Raw genomic sequence first — 17135 nt, 5'->3', positions numbered from 1 at the left:
TTGCCCAGGAAAAGCTGAGGACACTCACTCTGCAAACCCAGTTCTTCTGTCTCTGCATTGCTGAGCTGCCAGAAGAGTGGAAGGTTGGTGCCGGCCCTGACTCAGCTCTCCAAGCGTCGCCATTGCTGGGCTGTCGGAGCAAAGGCCCCCGGGCTTCCATCAGTGACCAAGCACTGCACATCACTGAGCATCACTTGGACCCGCAGCATTGTGGGTAAGAAAATGACTACCTAATCCACACCAAGGGCTTCTTGTTAGGATGTGGGCTTTCAGGAGGGTGGGACAGGGCTGCTGTTTGGATGTAGTAAGGTTGCCAAGATTGAAAACTGGATCAGGTTCTGGGCCCTTTTGCAGTTGTGAAGAAAAAGGCATTGTGGCTGGCATTGCTTGCCACACTAGGTCCCAAGCCCGGGGTGACCAGATGCCCTCCTTTTCCAGGACACCTCCTGCATTTCAGCCTTCTGTCCAGGAGGAATGCCAAAAATGCCTACTATTTGGAGCATGACTAAGGCTGCACCCACACTGCTGACATAATCTGGTTTGACACCGCTTTAACTGCCCCGGCTCAGTGCTATGGTAGTCTCGGAATTGAGCCAGGGCAGTTAAAGCGGTGTCAAGCCAGATTATTTCTGCAGTGTCGATGCAGCCTAAGAAGCATTAATGAACATTTCTATGAGTGTTTTTTAGCTTTTCGTTTGGCACGTCCTCCCTTTTTCTGGGATGCCCTCCATTTTGCGGTGCCTTGCCCTCCTTGGTGGTGAGGGCATCTGGTCACCCTGACCAAGCAACATCCACTGAAATGCCCTACATAGCCATTAAAGGGACAGGAGCCCTCTCCACTTTTCAACCTGGCAACCCTAGGTGCAACTTGTAATCCTTTCCCCAAGACTGGCAATACTCCAGAGGCGTTGGGCTATGGCTTCATCATCCCCTACTGTCTGGGGATGATGAGCCTTCCAGGCCCAGACATTCAAAGAGCCCCAGGTTGCGGAAGGCTGGCTGAAATTGACCAGAGGCAAGCCTCAAATAAATGCCAGATTGAGTTAATCTGGTCGAACAAATAAAGAGAAAGCATTTTGCAGTATCTTAAAGGGACAGATTGATGGTTGGTTCGTAAGCCTTTGTGGATATGGAGCTTATTCCATCGCGTTGTGTTATTCTTGGTTGGCATTTGAAGAGAGCGGAAGAAAGGGCGTCGTACAGGTACAGCGAGAAAAAAATAATGAAGAGGCGGCACAGAAGGTTATGAAAGGCAAGAGGCAGTGAAAGCCGGTGACATTTTTAAATAGACACCACAGATGTATACTGTACTAGATCATCATGGTAGTGGAGAGAGAGCGGTGTAGCGGTTAGAGCGGTGGGTGGGGTTTGGGAGATACATGGTTCAGAGGGGTCTGGGACCAGGAACTCAATAGCCTTGGGCATCTCTCTCTCTGCCAGACCTACCTCACAGGGTTGTTGTTGGAATCGAGTGGGGAAAAGAAGAGCTCTGTACTTCACCTTTTGCTCATGGGTGGAAAGATGGGGTATATGTAGTGCTAAGAAAGACTGACGGGTAATAAAAGCATGCCAGTAATCCTCACCTACCAACTTACGCTCTTGTAGGCTGGTGAGTAAGTGATGGCAAATCAATTTTCTGCACAGCTTCAGGCTTCTTATGGAATGACCCAGCCAGGCTGGCACCTCGGAAAGGAAAGAGCAAGAGCAAAATGAAAATGTGAAAAGGGTGGACGGGTGGAACTGGCTTCTTCACTGTTCCTGCCAAGGGGACGGGCGTGAGTGTGGTTTTGGCCAGGCAAGTGATTGCTGAGCAAGTCCCCAAAAGGTGCAAGCAGGCCTAGCTTCAGTGTCAAGGGGGAACCTTGCCAAGCAAGGGAAAGGACCAGCCCAACTCCTTGCAAAGAGCCCTGATGCAGCATGGTCTGAGCGGGCCAGCAATCCAAATAGTTCCTCAGATGACGTCCTATTCTGATGATTATTATTATTATGATTCGCTTTATTTATATCCTGCCCTTTTCCCAGGACCAGAACTCCGGGTGGGATGCAAATCAAGCCAGGCACAAGCTAGCAAAAGACATAGAAAAGACGATGGTTAAAAGAGAATCAAGAAATAGCCTCCCAAACCATTTGGAAATTCTAGGGATTGTAGTTTGTTGAGGCCCCGGAGCGGGGATTCGAACCCTGTTCTCTCGAGTCATCGTCCGAGATTCATGGTTACAAAAGTAGGGTGACTAACAGAGGTGCCTACCGCACAGAGCTGTTGGAAGGGTATAAAAAGAGAGAGGTGAGCTATGGATGGCAACCTGAGTTTATTAGCTGAAAGAGGTGTGTGTGTATATATATATATTGATGGTGATGATGACTCTTAGCATCATCAGCTGCTGCTGCCACATCAGTTTTATATCACATGTCTGATTCAATATAAGATCCCGTGATATGATTAGAAGTGAACGAAGTATACTTTTGGCTACATATAAGGTTGCCATTTTTTTTTTTTAGCACTTTAATGGCTGGCTATCACTCTGGACCAGAAATAGATACTTCTATGCCTGAGATAGGATCTGCATTTGTCAGCCCTCTGCCCAGAACCAGTGCTGGGATAGGGCACAGTCATGGACTATTTCAAGGAACTGCTGAAGACATTCCAAGCTCCCCTTCCTCAGATAGACTGCGCCTATCTAGGACCTGGCATGCATAACCCCATAAGTCAGAAATGACTTGAAAGTACACAACAACAAACTAGTCTTCCCCACCCTGGTGCCCTCCAGCTGTGTCCATCTTCCCCATCCAGTCATGGGAGTTGTAGTCCAACCCGTCTGGAGGACACCTGGGATGGTGAACGCAGGGCTAGGCAATACAAACTCTTAATAAATTGTTCCACTCCGGAAAGGAAAACCCATACCCATTCTTTTAACAACTGTCTAATATTGCATGCGCTTTCATGCCAATTGCCCTGGGCAGGTTGCACCCAACGCTGGCGTCCCTGATGCTTCATCGTTACACAATACTTAAGAAAACGTGAAGAACTCACTCCTGCAAAATGCGGTGATGTCAAGCAGTTTAGAAGGCTTTGGGATTCATTTATTTTATTTACGTCAAAGATTTATATCTCTGAATGGGATTGCACAAAACCAAAAAGGTGAAGTCGACCCGTGGCTGATAACTGTGAGAGCTAGAAAGAACTTCTGGTGTGCCCAGAGGCAGCGTGCTTATAAATGCCAGTTGTTGTGTGCCTTTGAGTTCTTTTTAAAATATGGCAACCCTAAGGCAAGATCATGGGGTTTGCCTGGCAAGGTTTGCTCAGAAGGGGTTCTGAAGGATGGAGCCGCAACAGTTAAAGTGGTGTCAAACTGCATTAATTCTGCAGTGTGGCACCAACCATTGAGTGGGTATCATTGAATACCAATGTTAGGGTTGTCATGAAAGCTGGACAGTGAAGAAAAGTGATGGGAAGAAAATCAACTCATTTGAAATGTGGTGCTGGAGGATACTCTAGATGGCTCAACACACAAATGAATGGGTCCTGGAGTAAATCAGGCTGAGGTGACCAAGGCAGAAATAAAGCAGTTTGACACTATTTTAACTTCCACCATGCAGTGCGATGGAAAATCTGGGGTCTGTACTTTGGCATGGCACCAAAGCTCTCTGACAGGGAAGGCGAAATCGCATCCTGAACTACAAATCCCAGAACATTGAGTCATGGCAGTTCAAGTGGTGCCAAACTGCTTCATTTCTGCAATGTGTGGATGCACACTCAGCTGAGGCTGTTGTACTTTGGACACGTTCGGAGAAGACAGGGCTCCCTAGAAAGGACAATAATGCTTACTAAGGTAGAAGTCAGCATACAAAAAGTCAAGGGGACCCAGGCTGCTGCCACACGGTGGAAATAGAAGCAGTTTGACGCTGCTTTAACTCAATTTGCAGCAACTGAAGTAAGCTGAAGACAAATGCGGGGGCAAGTGAGAGTAGTGAAAGGAGTGGCGAGAAACTGGGACATTTTCAGAGCAGCTGGGAAAAGTAGGATGGTGGAGGGTTAACTGGAAATGTCCCTGTCAAATCCAGACATGTGTTAGGTGCGGTGGAGGTAACTTTTGGTGGTACTCCAACTCCCAGATTTCCCCCAAAGGCTACACAGGCAGGGGATTTTGGAAGCCCTCATCCAAAAAGTCCCCTTTCCAGGGCCCGAACCAGACTTCTTTGTTGTTCCAGCAAATCCCAGGAGGTGATCTTCGGAAAAGGCATGCGCTGGGAGTCAGCCTTTGACACCCGACGTTCAAAATAGCCAACCTGCCTGCAATATGTCACAGTAGGGCCCAGAAGAGAGGAAGGCACAAGGCGTGGGAGGGAAAGAGGGAAACTTGGCTCTCTATTTGGGCATGCCTGTCCCACTGGGATGAAGTCAGCTGCTCCAGCCCAGATTCTCCAGAGGTGTTTCATCCTCTCCAAAAATACCGCTTATGCAGGGCATGGCTTGCAATGCAACAACCCCCTCGAGCACTTGGAGCGCATGTATAAATAGAGGGCCAGGCAGGCGCTTGGAACTTTACAGAAGTTTCTCGGCTCTGACGAGAAAGGTTTATTTAAGCTCCTGCTTGGGAACGGAGGGAGACCTTTCAATCCGGAGAGTGCAGCGATAAGGGCCATTCATTTATTCTTAATCCAGCTATCAAAACCATTTCTTTTGCCCCCCTCGCCGGAACCGAAGCAAACAGTTTGCCTGCTGTTGTTGCTGTTGATTTTGCATTTGCTTCCTCTTGCTAGAGTTCTACATCTGTGCTCTTTCGGAAGAGGATTTTTAATTATTATTTTGATTTGACTTTGGACTTCCCAGGAGAGGAAGCGAGGATCTTCAAGCTTTCTCCCTGCCTGTATCTGGTTTTGGGTTAAGTGGACCCCTTTCTGCTCTGAACATCATTTGTGTGACTTTTTCGTGTCGGGCGTAGAATTGCCACAAGACAGATCGCTTGGCTTTTCTTTCCTTCTACAGTTCTTCTCCTCCTCGCCTTGGTTGTGCAGATAAGAAGAAAATGGCTGACAGCCAGATCCCCTTTTCGTGCCATTACCCCGGGCGACATCGGACCCTTCGAGACCCCTTCCGGGAATCCAGCCTCTCATCTCGCCTTTTGGATGATGACTTTGGCATGTCCCCCTTTCCTGGAGATATAACAGCAGACTGGCCAGACTGGGCCCGCTCACGGTTCACCACCGCATGGCCAGGCCCCTTGAGATCCGGGATGGTCCGAAACTCTGGCCTTTCCCCGCCAGGGTATGGCTCCAGATTTGGGGGGTACACAGAAGGAGCCCCCTTTGGAGGCAGTCCCTTGCCCTTCTCGGGGGAACCATGGAAAGTGTGCGTCAATGTGCAAAGCTTCAAACCTGAGGAACTGACAGTGAAGACCAAGGATGGTTACGTGGAAGTTTCAGGTGAGTGCGGGGTGAGGGGGCATTTCAGTTTTCGTGGCAGGCCAGAAACAGGTTCCTTGGCTAGGTACGGAACTATTTATTTTTTAAAAGGCCTTGACTGCCTTGATCATCATCTTAAGCAACTAAAGCGGTAGTCGATTAATTGATGCCTGCAAAAAATATTAACAGATGGGACCAAGCAGGTGGGCACACCTTTTTTTGGGCAGGGGTGGGTTTCTGCAATAAAATGAAAAAATGGGCTTTCATACTAGGAATAGGTAGTGGGTTTGGATTATTGGATTGTAAAATATTATACAGTTCAATCCTAGCATGATTTCTCACAAGTAAATCTCACAGGCCTCGGTGTGCTTCGGTCCCGTGAAAGTGCGGAGAGGAGTGCTGCCTTCGGCTAAGCACTGTCTCCAAAAGGCACCTCTCTGGGTGGTTTACCGCATTTTGATCATATTCAGATTCCTTTCAGTTTAATTAATGAAGCAATCAGTTGGTTTAGAGGTGATTAATAGATTAAAACTACTTCAGTTAGCTGATTACTCGACTGGTGGTCGTGACGGTGTGTGCCGCCTTACAAAAACAACTTAAAGCAAAGATATTCAGCGTGACAATTTGGGGAGCTGGCTAGAAACAGAAGAGGCCTGGCAGCCAAGGGAGCTTCTAGAGGTGGTTTGGGGTGTCATGGTCTTTGGGGTTGCCAGTGTGAAAAATGGAGCACGCTCCTCTCCCTTAAATGGTTGCAGAGAAGCGGGCATGCCAACAGGTGTTGTTTGTCAAGCAACCAGGTAACAAGCCACACCTGCCGGCATTCCTTCTTCTAAGGTAAAGGTAAAGGTTTCCCCTTTGGCATGATCATTCCTCTGACAGTTACGCAGAGAGCCAGCATGGCATAATGGTTTGAGTGTGGGACTATGATGCTAGGGACCAGGGTTCGAATCCCCGCTCAACCCACAGGGTGACCTTGGGCAAGTCACACACTCTCAGCCTCAGAGGATGGCAATGGCAAACCCCCTCTGAAGAAATTTGCCAAGAACACACCACGATAGGGTCGCCATAAGTTGGAAATAACTCGAAGGCACACAGCAGCAACAAATTTCTTCACTCTCACACACAAATCTCTTAAGGAGAGGGAACAACAGGACAGCTGCAATGCGCCTTGGCACAGCTAAGGCTCGAAAATGGCAGTCAAGAAGTGCCCAGGTATAAGGACTGGTCTTTTCTGGAGATAGGCAAGAAGAGTTGGGAAAGAAATTAGCATGAAGAAAAACGCTAGTGTTGCAAAGTTTGCCTGTGGGCTTATCCCTTATCTATGCTAAACTAAATTGAATTTAACACCCCAAAGGAGAGGTCCTTCCAGGGATAGATAAAATACAAAGGAATTTATAATGCCTCTATGAAGTAAGGAATTCTTTCCAAACCGACGCACACGTACCTCCAGCTAGATCGTGTTAAAGAGACAAAACCATCTCAGAAACCTAAGTTTGGAGGGCCTCTTCTTTCCTTCCCTTGACATGGGCTCAAACACCAGAAGAGGCTGGGTTTTGTCAGGTGAAAGAATGACGTATGTGCTTTTCAGTCCCTGCTTTTCTTGGCAAAATACAGTGGCCGAGAGAAGGATTCATTTCCCATTCCTTTTGCAAATAAGCCATATGTGGACACAGCTAGCCCAGAGTGACTGGCTGATGGATCAAAAAAGATACAAGCCACTCATTCAATGCAACTGTTTTTAAATTGATCAAAAAAGAAGTAAGCAACCCCCTCAATACTACTGTTTTTAAAAACTCCATGCAACAAGGCAGCCGCTATCATAGTTCTGCACAACCGCTGGCCCTGCTGCTTGGAGGATGTTGGGAGATACAGTCCTAATGGGTGTGTTGTGGCAGTATCCCTGTGGACTTATTGATGTTCTGACCTACTCTTTCTGTTCCTGGCAGGTAAACATGAAGAGCAACAGGTGGAAGGAGGGATCGTGTCTAAGAACTTCACCAAGAAAATCCAGTAAGTAGTATGAGGTTTCACTGTTTTCTTCTAGGGGATCCCTCTAGGGCAGTTGTCCCCAAACTGTGCTCTTTAAGGGATTTTGAACTTCAACTCCCAGAACCCCAGGCTATTGGCCAACATGGCTGAGGCTTCTGGGAGCTGAAGTCCAAAATCTCTTAAAGGGCATAAATTGAGGACCACTGCTCTAGGGCCTTGTCCGCAATGCAGAAATAATCCAGTTTGACACCACTTTAACTGCCATGGCTCAATGCTATGGAATTCTGGAGACCACAGTTTGTTGCAGCACCAGAGTGGAGCTATAGCAGTAAGCCATGGCATTAAAGCGGTGTCAAACCAGATTATTTCTGCAGTGCGGATGCTCCCACAGAGGCAAACTAACCAGCTGGTCAGTAGAAGTAACTGCCAGCAATTGCCCTGGAGTCAAGTTGGCTTGGCTTGCAGCCAGCCACCAGGATGCCCAGCCTGAAGTACGTGCATGACTTGAAGCGCAATTTTGGCGACTGTGGATTATGGATGTGGGATTGGCTAGACATATTGCATATTTGCCTTGGAAGATCAAAGGAGGCAATTGTGTTTATAGGCAAGAGTGTTGCAACTAAAGGTTGCATGCTGTCCCCAGTCCCTAGCCATTCTCCAACCCCAAAATGAGATGCAGAGGCTACATGTACATTGTGTGCAGGTCTGGCTAGCCATTTCTTAGTGGGATTCTTCTAGTGTGATAAGGTCCTAAGTTGACTTGAAGGCGCAAAACAACAACAATACATATATGCACAGAGAGAGAGAGACTCACAAATGTAATGTCGGCTTCTCCGAAGACTAGTCTACTCAGAAGCAGCTGTTCGAAGTGTCAACAGCCATCTCCTGGAGAGTCCTGGCCGAGCTGGGTTTCAAAGAAATGGGATTCCTACCTGGAACCTAAATCTATGACCCAGATACCAGGCATACTCCTCAGGCAGGATCCATTTACCAAGGCGGCTTTCCAAAAAAGCAAATGGGATTGATGTGCAAGACCTTAAATGCCCATTTGGTTTCTCAAGTATTAGACTTCATCTCCCAGAATCCCTCACCATCAGACCGTACTGGCTGGGGCTTTGGGGAGTTCAAGTCCAAACCATCTGGACTGAGAACCACTGGTATAAAAGACTCCCAGGGTTCACACGATGCTTTGCCTAGGAAGGAAGGGGCATTTGGAGAAAACAAGTGAATAAGAGTTGCTGACTTTGTACTCCTCTCTAGAGTTACCCTTAAAGAAGGTGACTCATCTGCCAGCTATTAAACATCTATTTCAGAAACCATGTGTCATCATGCTGCCAAGTCCTCAGAGTTTGCTTTTGACTGGTGACGAATCCTCCTCCCAAATTTTCACTTTCCACCTCTTCTTTATTTCTATTTTTCATTGCTGGGATTACAAGGTTCAAAGGACAGGATAGGCTTTCACAGGTTGGCACTTGCTTGGCCGAGGGGGGGCCAACTGTGGACATGGGTTCCCAAAGTGTGCCAGGCAACTCTTTGGACAGAAGCAGAGTCCTCTAGATCTAGGGCTCTAGCTCCCATCCAACTGAGATAGTATGCTCTGAGGATGCCAGCCACAGATGCTGGTGAAACGTCAGGAATAAACTCTTCTAGAACATGGCCACAGAGCCTGAAAAACCCACAAAAAACTATGGATGCCGGCCATGAAAGCCTTTACAGAGGGCAGAATCTTGCCCTTCCCAGGAGACTCAGGCAAAAGCAAACCTCTGCAGCCTCTCCTAGCTTTTCTGTTCTTCCTCATTCACAACATTTACCATCTTGATGTTGCGTGGTCACTTTGTGCCCTGGTTTTCACGTGTGATACGTTGGAGGGCATGGCATGGGTTCACTCGGCAGCCCCACTGAGAGTTAGGCCAGTTTGGGCCTGCCTCTGGAGTTTCACAAGAACTCCTTCTTTGGGCATGCTGCAAATGCAAACATTTACTTTGATGTCCTTATGTTTGTACTGAAGCTGCATAAGAAGAGAAAGGCATCCAACCCAACCTGCTTGCCAAACAAATTACACAGGCTTAACACAAAGCCTGCATTACAATACAGCAGAGCTCTGCTTGAAAATAAGCGTGCATAATAACCATCCGAGATCTGCGCTCCTCCCGCACATTCCACCTCCCCCTTCCTTAATATGGAGAGGGCTTCAAGTCACAAAAGGTGGCGGAGAGATCTGTTAATAACTAATACGTAAAATATAAAACAACTAAAATACAACGGCAGGGCTTACATCTGCAGGGCTGCAGCAATGAGGGCACTGGCCTTCCCAAGTAAGACACTCCCCATGAAACGGCCCTTCGTTCTTCCAGTTTCAAGATCGTTTTTTGCTTTTAAAAAGAATGCTGCAGCGACAGCATGGCTGGGATTACTGTGTGCAGGGTTTTTAAGGAATATTCCTAATATGGCTCGGGTTGGTTATACTTGGCCTTTTGAATCTTGGGTATGTCCACTGCAGTGTATCCCAAAGTGGGCCTCTCCATTTTATATTCCGCCATGTTTTCTGTGTTTAAAGTCGCAATTTCTTGGGAGCCAGCATAGCGTAGCGGTTTGAGCGTTGGACTACAATCCTGGAAACCAGGGTTCGATTCCTGGCTTGCCCATGAAACTCCCCTGGGTGACCTTGAGCAAGTCACATACTCTCAGCCTCAGGGAATGGCAAACCTCCTTTGAACAAATCTTGAGACCGTTTTTACTGCCCTGGCTCAATGCTAGGGAATTCTGGGCAGTGTAGTGTTTGTGAGACTTTTAGCCTTCTCTGTCAGAGAGCAATAGTGCCCCAATAAGCAACAATGCCCTAGGATTCCCTAGCACAGAGCCAGGGCAGTTAAAGGGGTCTCAAACTGGGTTATTTTGACAGTGTGTTTTGGACCGTTGTTTACAATCTGTTTTGAAATATGTATTTTTGAATAACATTGCTTTGAGACCCCTGGCATGCCGAGTGGCAAAAAGCATATGTTTTTAGTAAGCACAAGAACCAAGAAATGGATAGAAAAGAAATCAAATGTCCTGCATCATGTTTTCTCTCCTAGGCTTCCCGGCGAGGTGGATCCCACCACAGTTTTTGCTTCCTTGTCACCTGAGGGGCTGCTGATCATCGAGGCCCCACAGATCCCTCCCTACTGCCAGTATGGAGACCTGAGCTATGGCACAGAGCTCCCAGTCGACAACCAAGAAGCCACCTGTGCCTAAAAAGCAAACCCTCCTGTGCCATCGCCCCCCACCTTCACCCCTCCCAATTTCTCGCTGCATAGGATCGCATTCACCAACCGCTCCTTTGATGTTGTACATTTTCTTATAAAAGCCCATTCCTGACATCTCTCCCTGTTGCTTCCCCCAACGGTCTGAGACTGGATCTGCATGGCAAGAGGAGAAGCTGCCAGCTGAGGCCTCGATCCAATTGTTAGTCCTGCCCAGAGTAGACTCAGGAGGTCCGTCAATGGCGCCAACTTAAGTGCCGATGCCTTGCAGACCCGCCACTGTTTTGCAATTGAAACTTGGTACCCATGCGGCTGAGCAACATCAAAGCATGGTCCAGAGAGCAAAAGTTATGACTGAGGAAGACCACGCAAGATAGGAAAAGCTGAAGAAGTTTGCCTTTGCCTGAGCCAACTGGGAAGGGCAATAGTCTGCCCCTCGTCTCCTCTCCTCTCTGCTGAGTTAACCGAGTGCAAACTACTATTACCCTTTGAGCTCTAGTTCCAGCTACTGAAGTAAGCTGAGGACAAATGGGAAAAGTGGGAGGACCAGAGAGGAACTGGGACATTTTAGCAGCATAACAGAGCATTAATCGGGACTGCTTCCAACAAAACCAATATGTTCTTGGGTTCCCACTGATTCAACGGATCTACTCCAATGAGGACTAACAATTGGATGTTGGCCTTAGCCTGATCTCTGAAGCTTCCATATCAATAGATATTTAATAAAAAAAACACATACACTCACATTTGCTCACATCCTGTCATGCTCTGGCCTACAAGGCCACCCTCCCACCAGTTGAAAAGGACCCACCAGACACATACCTTAGTTTCTGGAGGAATTTGAGAAGAGACAGAGGTTGACAGCTTCTGAACCCAAGCTACAAGTCCCCCAGTCTTTCGCTGTTGGTCATGTTGGCTGAGAGTTGAAATCCAATATATCTGGAAGGCAAAAAAAAGACAAATGTGTATCCAGTTTAGGTCCTTGCAGCAAGGAGCAAGGGAGCCATATCAAACACTGTACCTTGGAAGGAACCCTTGAGAAGGGGTCCATCAGGGAAGGTGTCCCCTGTGCTGGTGACCGGTGGGTTTACATGGGAAGGGCAGTACTCCGATGAACAGTAGTCTGATAAATTCACAATGCCCTGCACTACAGTGACATTACATTCAGGCATTGTGGGACATCAAAATGGCTATTTCTCCAATATTTCTCTCCAGGGCTGTGATCAAAGCATTTGTGAAGGGCAACCCCAGAACGAGTCCATATAGTCAGCCCCACCGAGGATCTGGGGCCCTGACAGTGGCCTAAAGATACTGCATGGTGATGGCCAGCCACATCTCAAAGCTTGGCTCCATCTACCCATCAGTTTTCCAAATGGCAGAAGTCCCTGCTTGAGGAGGCACACAACAACTCAACAGTACTCTACAGTGTTGCCCCTTTAAATAATTTGCTTCTCCAGTTTAGGGGTGGGGCCATGGCTGCCATTGGTCCTCCTCAAGTATATAAGGGCTCATTTGCCCTCTAGCCTTCAGTAGAGCAGCACTCAGGTCCTCTTGGTACTGCTGTCTTGGTTACTGCCAGCCATAATCTAGGCTCCCTCTCACTCAAATGGCTTATCACTTGGTTGGGTATGTTCACTTGAGCCTAGTCTTTGCCTTTTTCTCTTGCTCCTGCCAACCTGGTTGACCCTCAGAGGTCTTGCCAGCTCTCTCAAAGCCCATGCTCCACCTCAGAGCCAAGGCATATGTGCCCCAAGAATGCTTTGGGCCTGTCAATCTAAGCAAAAGTCAAGGATTTTACAAAGGGACAACTGGCAGTTGATGTTCCTCCAAATTCATGCACTGCTAGAAAATCTGGCTCTCTCCACACTGAGTGTCTCACCATTACCACTCTTGGGTCACGGACTGCCCAAAGTTCACCAAAGTGTTTCTCAACCTACTACTGATTTTTGTTTTATTTTAATTTTGCACTGACGTTGCCTTTTGAGTTATGATCCTCCATCCAAGTTTACAAATACTCCTGGTGCACTGACATCACACTACTGGTGCAAGTAGTGCTTCTCTGTCCTCGAGAGACCAGTCTCTCTGTGCTTTCTCTGGGCAGCCGCTCCTCTTCCGACAAGATGAGAGGCTCAGCCAACCTAGTCTTATGGAAACATTGCAACAGCATTTGTGTCAGCTGCACCTCCTCCTACAATATGCACCCTTGCAAAGTACTACCCTGGATGGCCCGTGGTTTCATCAAGGTCTTACCTGCTCCAGTGTTGTTTGTCGTCTCTGTTTTTAACTGAGTTTGGGTCTATGTGACATTATATTTATGACAATAGGGAGATGTACAGTAGTTTAAATGTTGAGTTTGCGCAACCTGACCAAGTTTTGGCCCTTTCTTTCTTTCTTTCAATACCCTGCTTCCTATAAGGCTCATGTGAACAACAGGCCTAGATACTTATTGGAGGTGGGGTTACATTGCGGACAGACAAGACACCATTCGAGTGAAAATGTTTAAATAAGTGAAATAATTGACTGTTTGGAATATTGTCTTCTCTTCTTCCTCCCAAAGAACCCTGTGCTTTTCTGTGATGAATAAACCCATGCTGAAGTTTTTAACTGTGTGTCCATGTCTCTTTGCAACTACGAAAGCCTGTCTTTCATGCCACATGCTGCAAGAGAGCCATCATTGGAAGTCATAGCTCTTTGAATGGTCACAAAAGGCAGCAGAGGTGGTGGGGAGGCTGGTTTGGAGAAGGATTATGGTTCAGAGAACGGGGTGAATCCTATTGGTTTCTATGGAGGCTGGTGCTTAGAACCAAATGCCAGATGCGGTAACTTCTTAAGAGAATATCGGGTGGTGGTGAAGGAGGAGAGTTCTCTGGATACCAGGGGCTGGCAAAATGACAAATAAATGGGTCTGAGAGCAAATCAAGGCTGAACTGTCACTGGAAGTGAGAATGACCGAACTAAGGCTATCGTACTTTGGCCATATTGCGAGATGACATGATTCCTTAGTAAAGACAATAATGCTTGGTAAGGCAGAAGGAAAAGAAGACAACCCCTTTTACAGGTGGATAGATTCCATCAAGAAAGCCACGGCTGCTCTGAGTTTGGATTGTTAATAGGAGGGTAACTTGGAGGCCTCTCCTTCATAGGGTCGCTTGCTGGCAACTAACAACTACAGTAGAATGGCTGGTACTCAATGCTGGGGACAAAGAGCAAAAGGAAATGTTGCTGTTATATTACAGTACTATTGCTTGTGAGTCTTCTGTGCACCATCTGGTTGGCAGTTAGAGAAGCAAAGCTTATGAAACGTACTTCTGGGGGACTTTGATTCCCAGAATCCCCTCACAGCCATGGTGGCAGAGGGATTCTGGCAGCTGTAGTCTTCCAAACATTACATTCCCAAGCTTTGCAATGGAAGCAGAGCGCTGCTTTAGAGAAGGCCTTTTTAGGCTGAACCAGCAAAGCACCTCCTACGCTCTTCTTTGCCCAAACAAATGTTGAAGCCAATGTTTTTAATACATGATCCATCAGATGAGGGAGTGTCATGTTTACTATGTTGCATAAGGAGACCTATAATCCGGGCAAACTTTCACACACTAAATCTGTTTGGAGCTGGAAAAAAGCTCCAATGGTCCAGGTATGCGTTCTTAAAAATCCTCAGTGCCTTATGCATGCTTACTTGAAACTACAGTTGCGGAAACTGTACTTTCTCTCTCTTGTAAAGATTTCTTCCGAATAGACAGAGGCAAGGAGGTGAAATGTGGGCATTGCCGCCTTCCCACAAAATTCTGCTTCCCCTATGAAATTTTCCTTTATCCCCAATTTTCTAGCATGACACTAACTTAAAATCTGAGTCGAGTCTTTGGAAACACAGTTTCGGCATCCAAAGCAAAGGGGCAAGGAGAGTTACCAAGGGAATACATATTTTTTACACAAAGCGCGTAGCGTAATTCCAAGAGCGCAGTGGTGCAGTGGCTTAGGTGTTGGACTAAGACCCTGGAGACCAGGGTTCGAATCCTTGCTCAGCCAGCAAAATTCATTGGGTGACTTTGCAACATGCAGACCTGGGACTTCTGGTCAGTCAGTGGCTATTTGCTTCTTCACCTGGGGCAACAAAATGTCTTAGGTGGCCAACCCAGTCAAAATTGCTGGGCTGCAAGGAATGGGGCATTCCTTGAGTAATGTGGCAATCCTATCGACGAAGAGGCCTCATTTATATGAGGCGCAACCACCCTACAAGCCAAGGGTGTGTTGAGCATACAACTTCTCTCCCTTTAATCAAAGCTTTATTGAGCTTTTAATCTTCAGATAAAAACCAGATCCTACTGGGATGTGTTCCGGGAGCATGTCTAATGAATACAGCTGTACTTCTGTGGTTTTCCATAGTCCTGGACCGCGACCAGAATTATAGGAGGCAGGAGCGGGGCCTCCAAAGACGTAATGTATCTTTATGGAAAACCATGAACTGTGAAATCCGCGCCACCTGTAAAAGCATCCCAGTTCTCTCTCTCTGGCAGGCAACTACGCCATCCAGTCTGGTACATTTGCAATGCAGGTTTCCCGGCATTTTGGCATGCCCGCTTCACACAGCTGGGCGGACATATTTGCTTATCAGTGCCAGTCCTCTGTCCTTGTGTGAAGAAACTGTGGGTGTCAAGATAGGGTCAGACTGCAACTCCCATCACCCCCACTGGCACAACAGGTGCATGAAGGCAGTAGTCCTGTGACGTCTGGAGGGCCACAAGTTCTCAGGAGTCAGTAATGCCCTGCAGTTTGCAGAACCAAAAGGATATTGGGGGGCGGGAGGGTAAAATACAACACCCTTGCTGCTTCCGACTTTCTGGTTAAACTGTGATTTGGCCGTCTGGCATAAGAAAAGGGTGCTTTAACTTCTCTAGGAGTCAGAAGAGGGCATTTGAGGTCATTCTATTGCTTCCAGTCTCCGGCATCAAAAAGGTTTTTGCAATGTTCTGTTTGCCCTCGCCCGGGCTGTTCGATAACACTTCCGAGCCATTAGAGCCGTAAGAGGAGAAAAGATAATGGCCACTGAGCCAACTACATTACATTTTATGGTTCCGTAGCAATTACGCTGCATTTTATGGTGCCATAACATATTACATTTTATGGCTTAATATCTGCTTTAATATGGAGACACCAATGCACAGAATTTTAACAAGGGGAGATGGCTCTGGTTGGAAGGGGAGCAGGCTGGTGACACAATGGCACAGGAGAGGACAAGGCAACTAAGATGGGCAACTGCCCTCTGTGGCCTTGTCTGGCATGCTGGCAAAGCCACAAAGCTATTGATACTCTGTTGGGCAAGACTCCTGTCTGCCCTCCTAACTGAACACACCATCAGGTAGAAACACATTTTTGGCAATCCCACGGCATCCTTGCATTCAGTTAGATGGTATCCTTTCCCCCACAGCTGCCTGCATTTGTGCATTGTAGCGAAACCTGGGCTTGTGGGGACAAGGTGCTTGGGTTTTTTGATACAACTGGTGAAACATAAACTTATACGGCTTGGGTCCAAACTATTTGAAGGCCCTCATCTCCCTTTATGAGCCCATGAGAGCGCTGAGATCTTCGGGAAAGGCCCTTCTCTCTGTCCCACCACCTTTTTAGGCTCATTTGATGGAAAAAGAGAGACGACAGAGCCTTGTCAGTGGCTGCTCCCAGACTTTGGAACTCCCTCCCTAGAAAGGCCAGTGTGGCCCCGTCCCTGCGCTCCTTCCATCAGCAAGGCAAAACATTTCTCTGTGTGCGTGTGTCTTTTAGAAACTGACTAGAGGGAGCTTTTAACGTTGTGCAGTACTATTTTTATGGTTTGTATATACCCTAAGGCACCAGATCCTATCTGATCTTGGAAGCTAAGCAGGGTCAGGCCTGGTTAGGGCTTAGATGAAAGGCCCCCAACAGGTGCTTTGGGTGATATTTCACAGGAAGGAGCTGCCAAAACCATCTCTATTTGTTGCCTAAGCAAAAATCATGGGGGCACCATAAGTTGAGAGGTGACTCCAAGACACACAGCTGCATGCATATGGGCCTCAAAAATATTAGCAAAGGCGGTCTCCAGCACAGAAAATGCTGTTTTCTGCACAAAAGCACGTGCATTTTGTGCAGAGTAAGTCCCAGATTGCGAATAGTCTTCAAAAATCGCCACCTTTGAAGGCTTTCTTGTTGTGAGAGGGAAATTGCTAAAATTACTCATTGCTTCCTACAGCAAGAAAATGAGCAAAGAACTACATCCCTCTTACAAAGCCATTGCCCAGCTGCAGGCTTCATCTATCGCTTAGGAGGACAGTAGCAATTTGGGCCTGTTTCTTAAATGGTATGATTCGTCTCGGTGCTGCCGAACAGAGAAAAATGGGGAGAGATACTTCCCCCCAAAAGTTTCGTAAGAGCCCTCGGCTTAGAATTGGCCAAACAAGTTTCTTCCCTCCTTCCCTCCCACTTCTTTCCTACCTTTTCACCTCCTTTTTCTCCTTTTATGCATGCAATTTGATT

At 47.3% G+C, this 17135-nt stretch overlaps 1 protein-coding gene across 1 annotated transcript; it reads left to right on the top strand.

Moving 5' to 3' along the window:
* HSPB8 (heat shock protein family B (small) member 8) lies at nt 1-13238 on the top strand. The gene is made up of 4 exons (XM_042441519.1): nt 1-214; nt 4988-5424; nt 7350-7413; nt 10467-13238. Exons 2-4 carry the CDS (start codon nt 5028-5030, stop codon nt 10624-10626), a joined length of 621 nt encoding a protein of 206 aa, XP_042297453.1. The 5' UTR covers nt 1-214; nt 4988-5027; the 3' UTR covers nt 10627-13238.
* Nucleotides 13239-17135: the final 3897 nt, after the last annotated feature.

The sequence above is a fragment of the Sceloporus undulatus genome, chromosome 10 (assembly GCF_019175285.1).
Source record: "Sceloporus undulatus isolate JIND9_A2432 ecotype Alabama chromosome 10, SceUnd_v1.1, whole genome shotgun sequence".
NCBI classification, from domain to species: domain Eukaryota; kingdom Metazoa; phylum Chordata; class Lepidosauria; order Squamata; family Phrynosomatidae; genus Sceloporus; species Sceloporus undulatus.
This window is presented reverse-complemented; position numbering and strand designations above follow the sequence as displayed.

What these genes read in the sequence shown, in the direction of transcription:
- HSPB8 (XM_042441519.1), top strand. Translation starts at nt 5,028, where the DNA reads ATGGCTGACAGCCAGATCCCCTTTTCGTGCCATTACCCCGGGCGACAT. An exon ending in TGGTTACGTGGAAGTTTCAG is followed by an intron (nt 5,425 to 7,349) that starts GTGAGTGCGGGG and finishes TGTTCCTGGCAG; the next exon opens with GTAAACATGAAGAGCAACAG. An exon ending in AACTTCACCAAGAAAATCCA is followed by an intron (nt 7,414 to 10,466) that starts GTAAGTAGTATG and finishes TTTCTCTCCTAG; the next exon opens with GCTTCCCGGCGAGGTGGATC.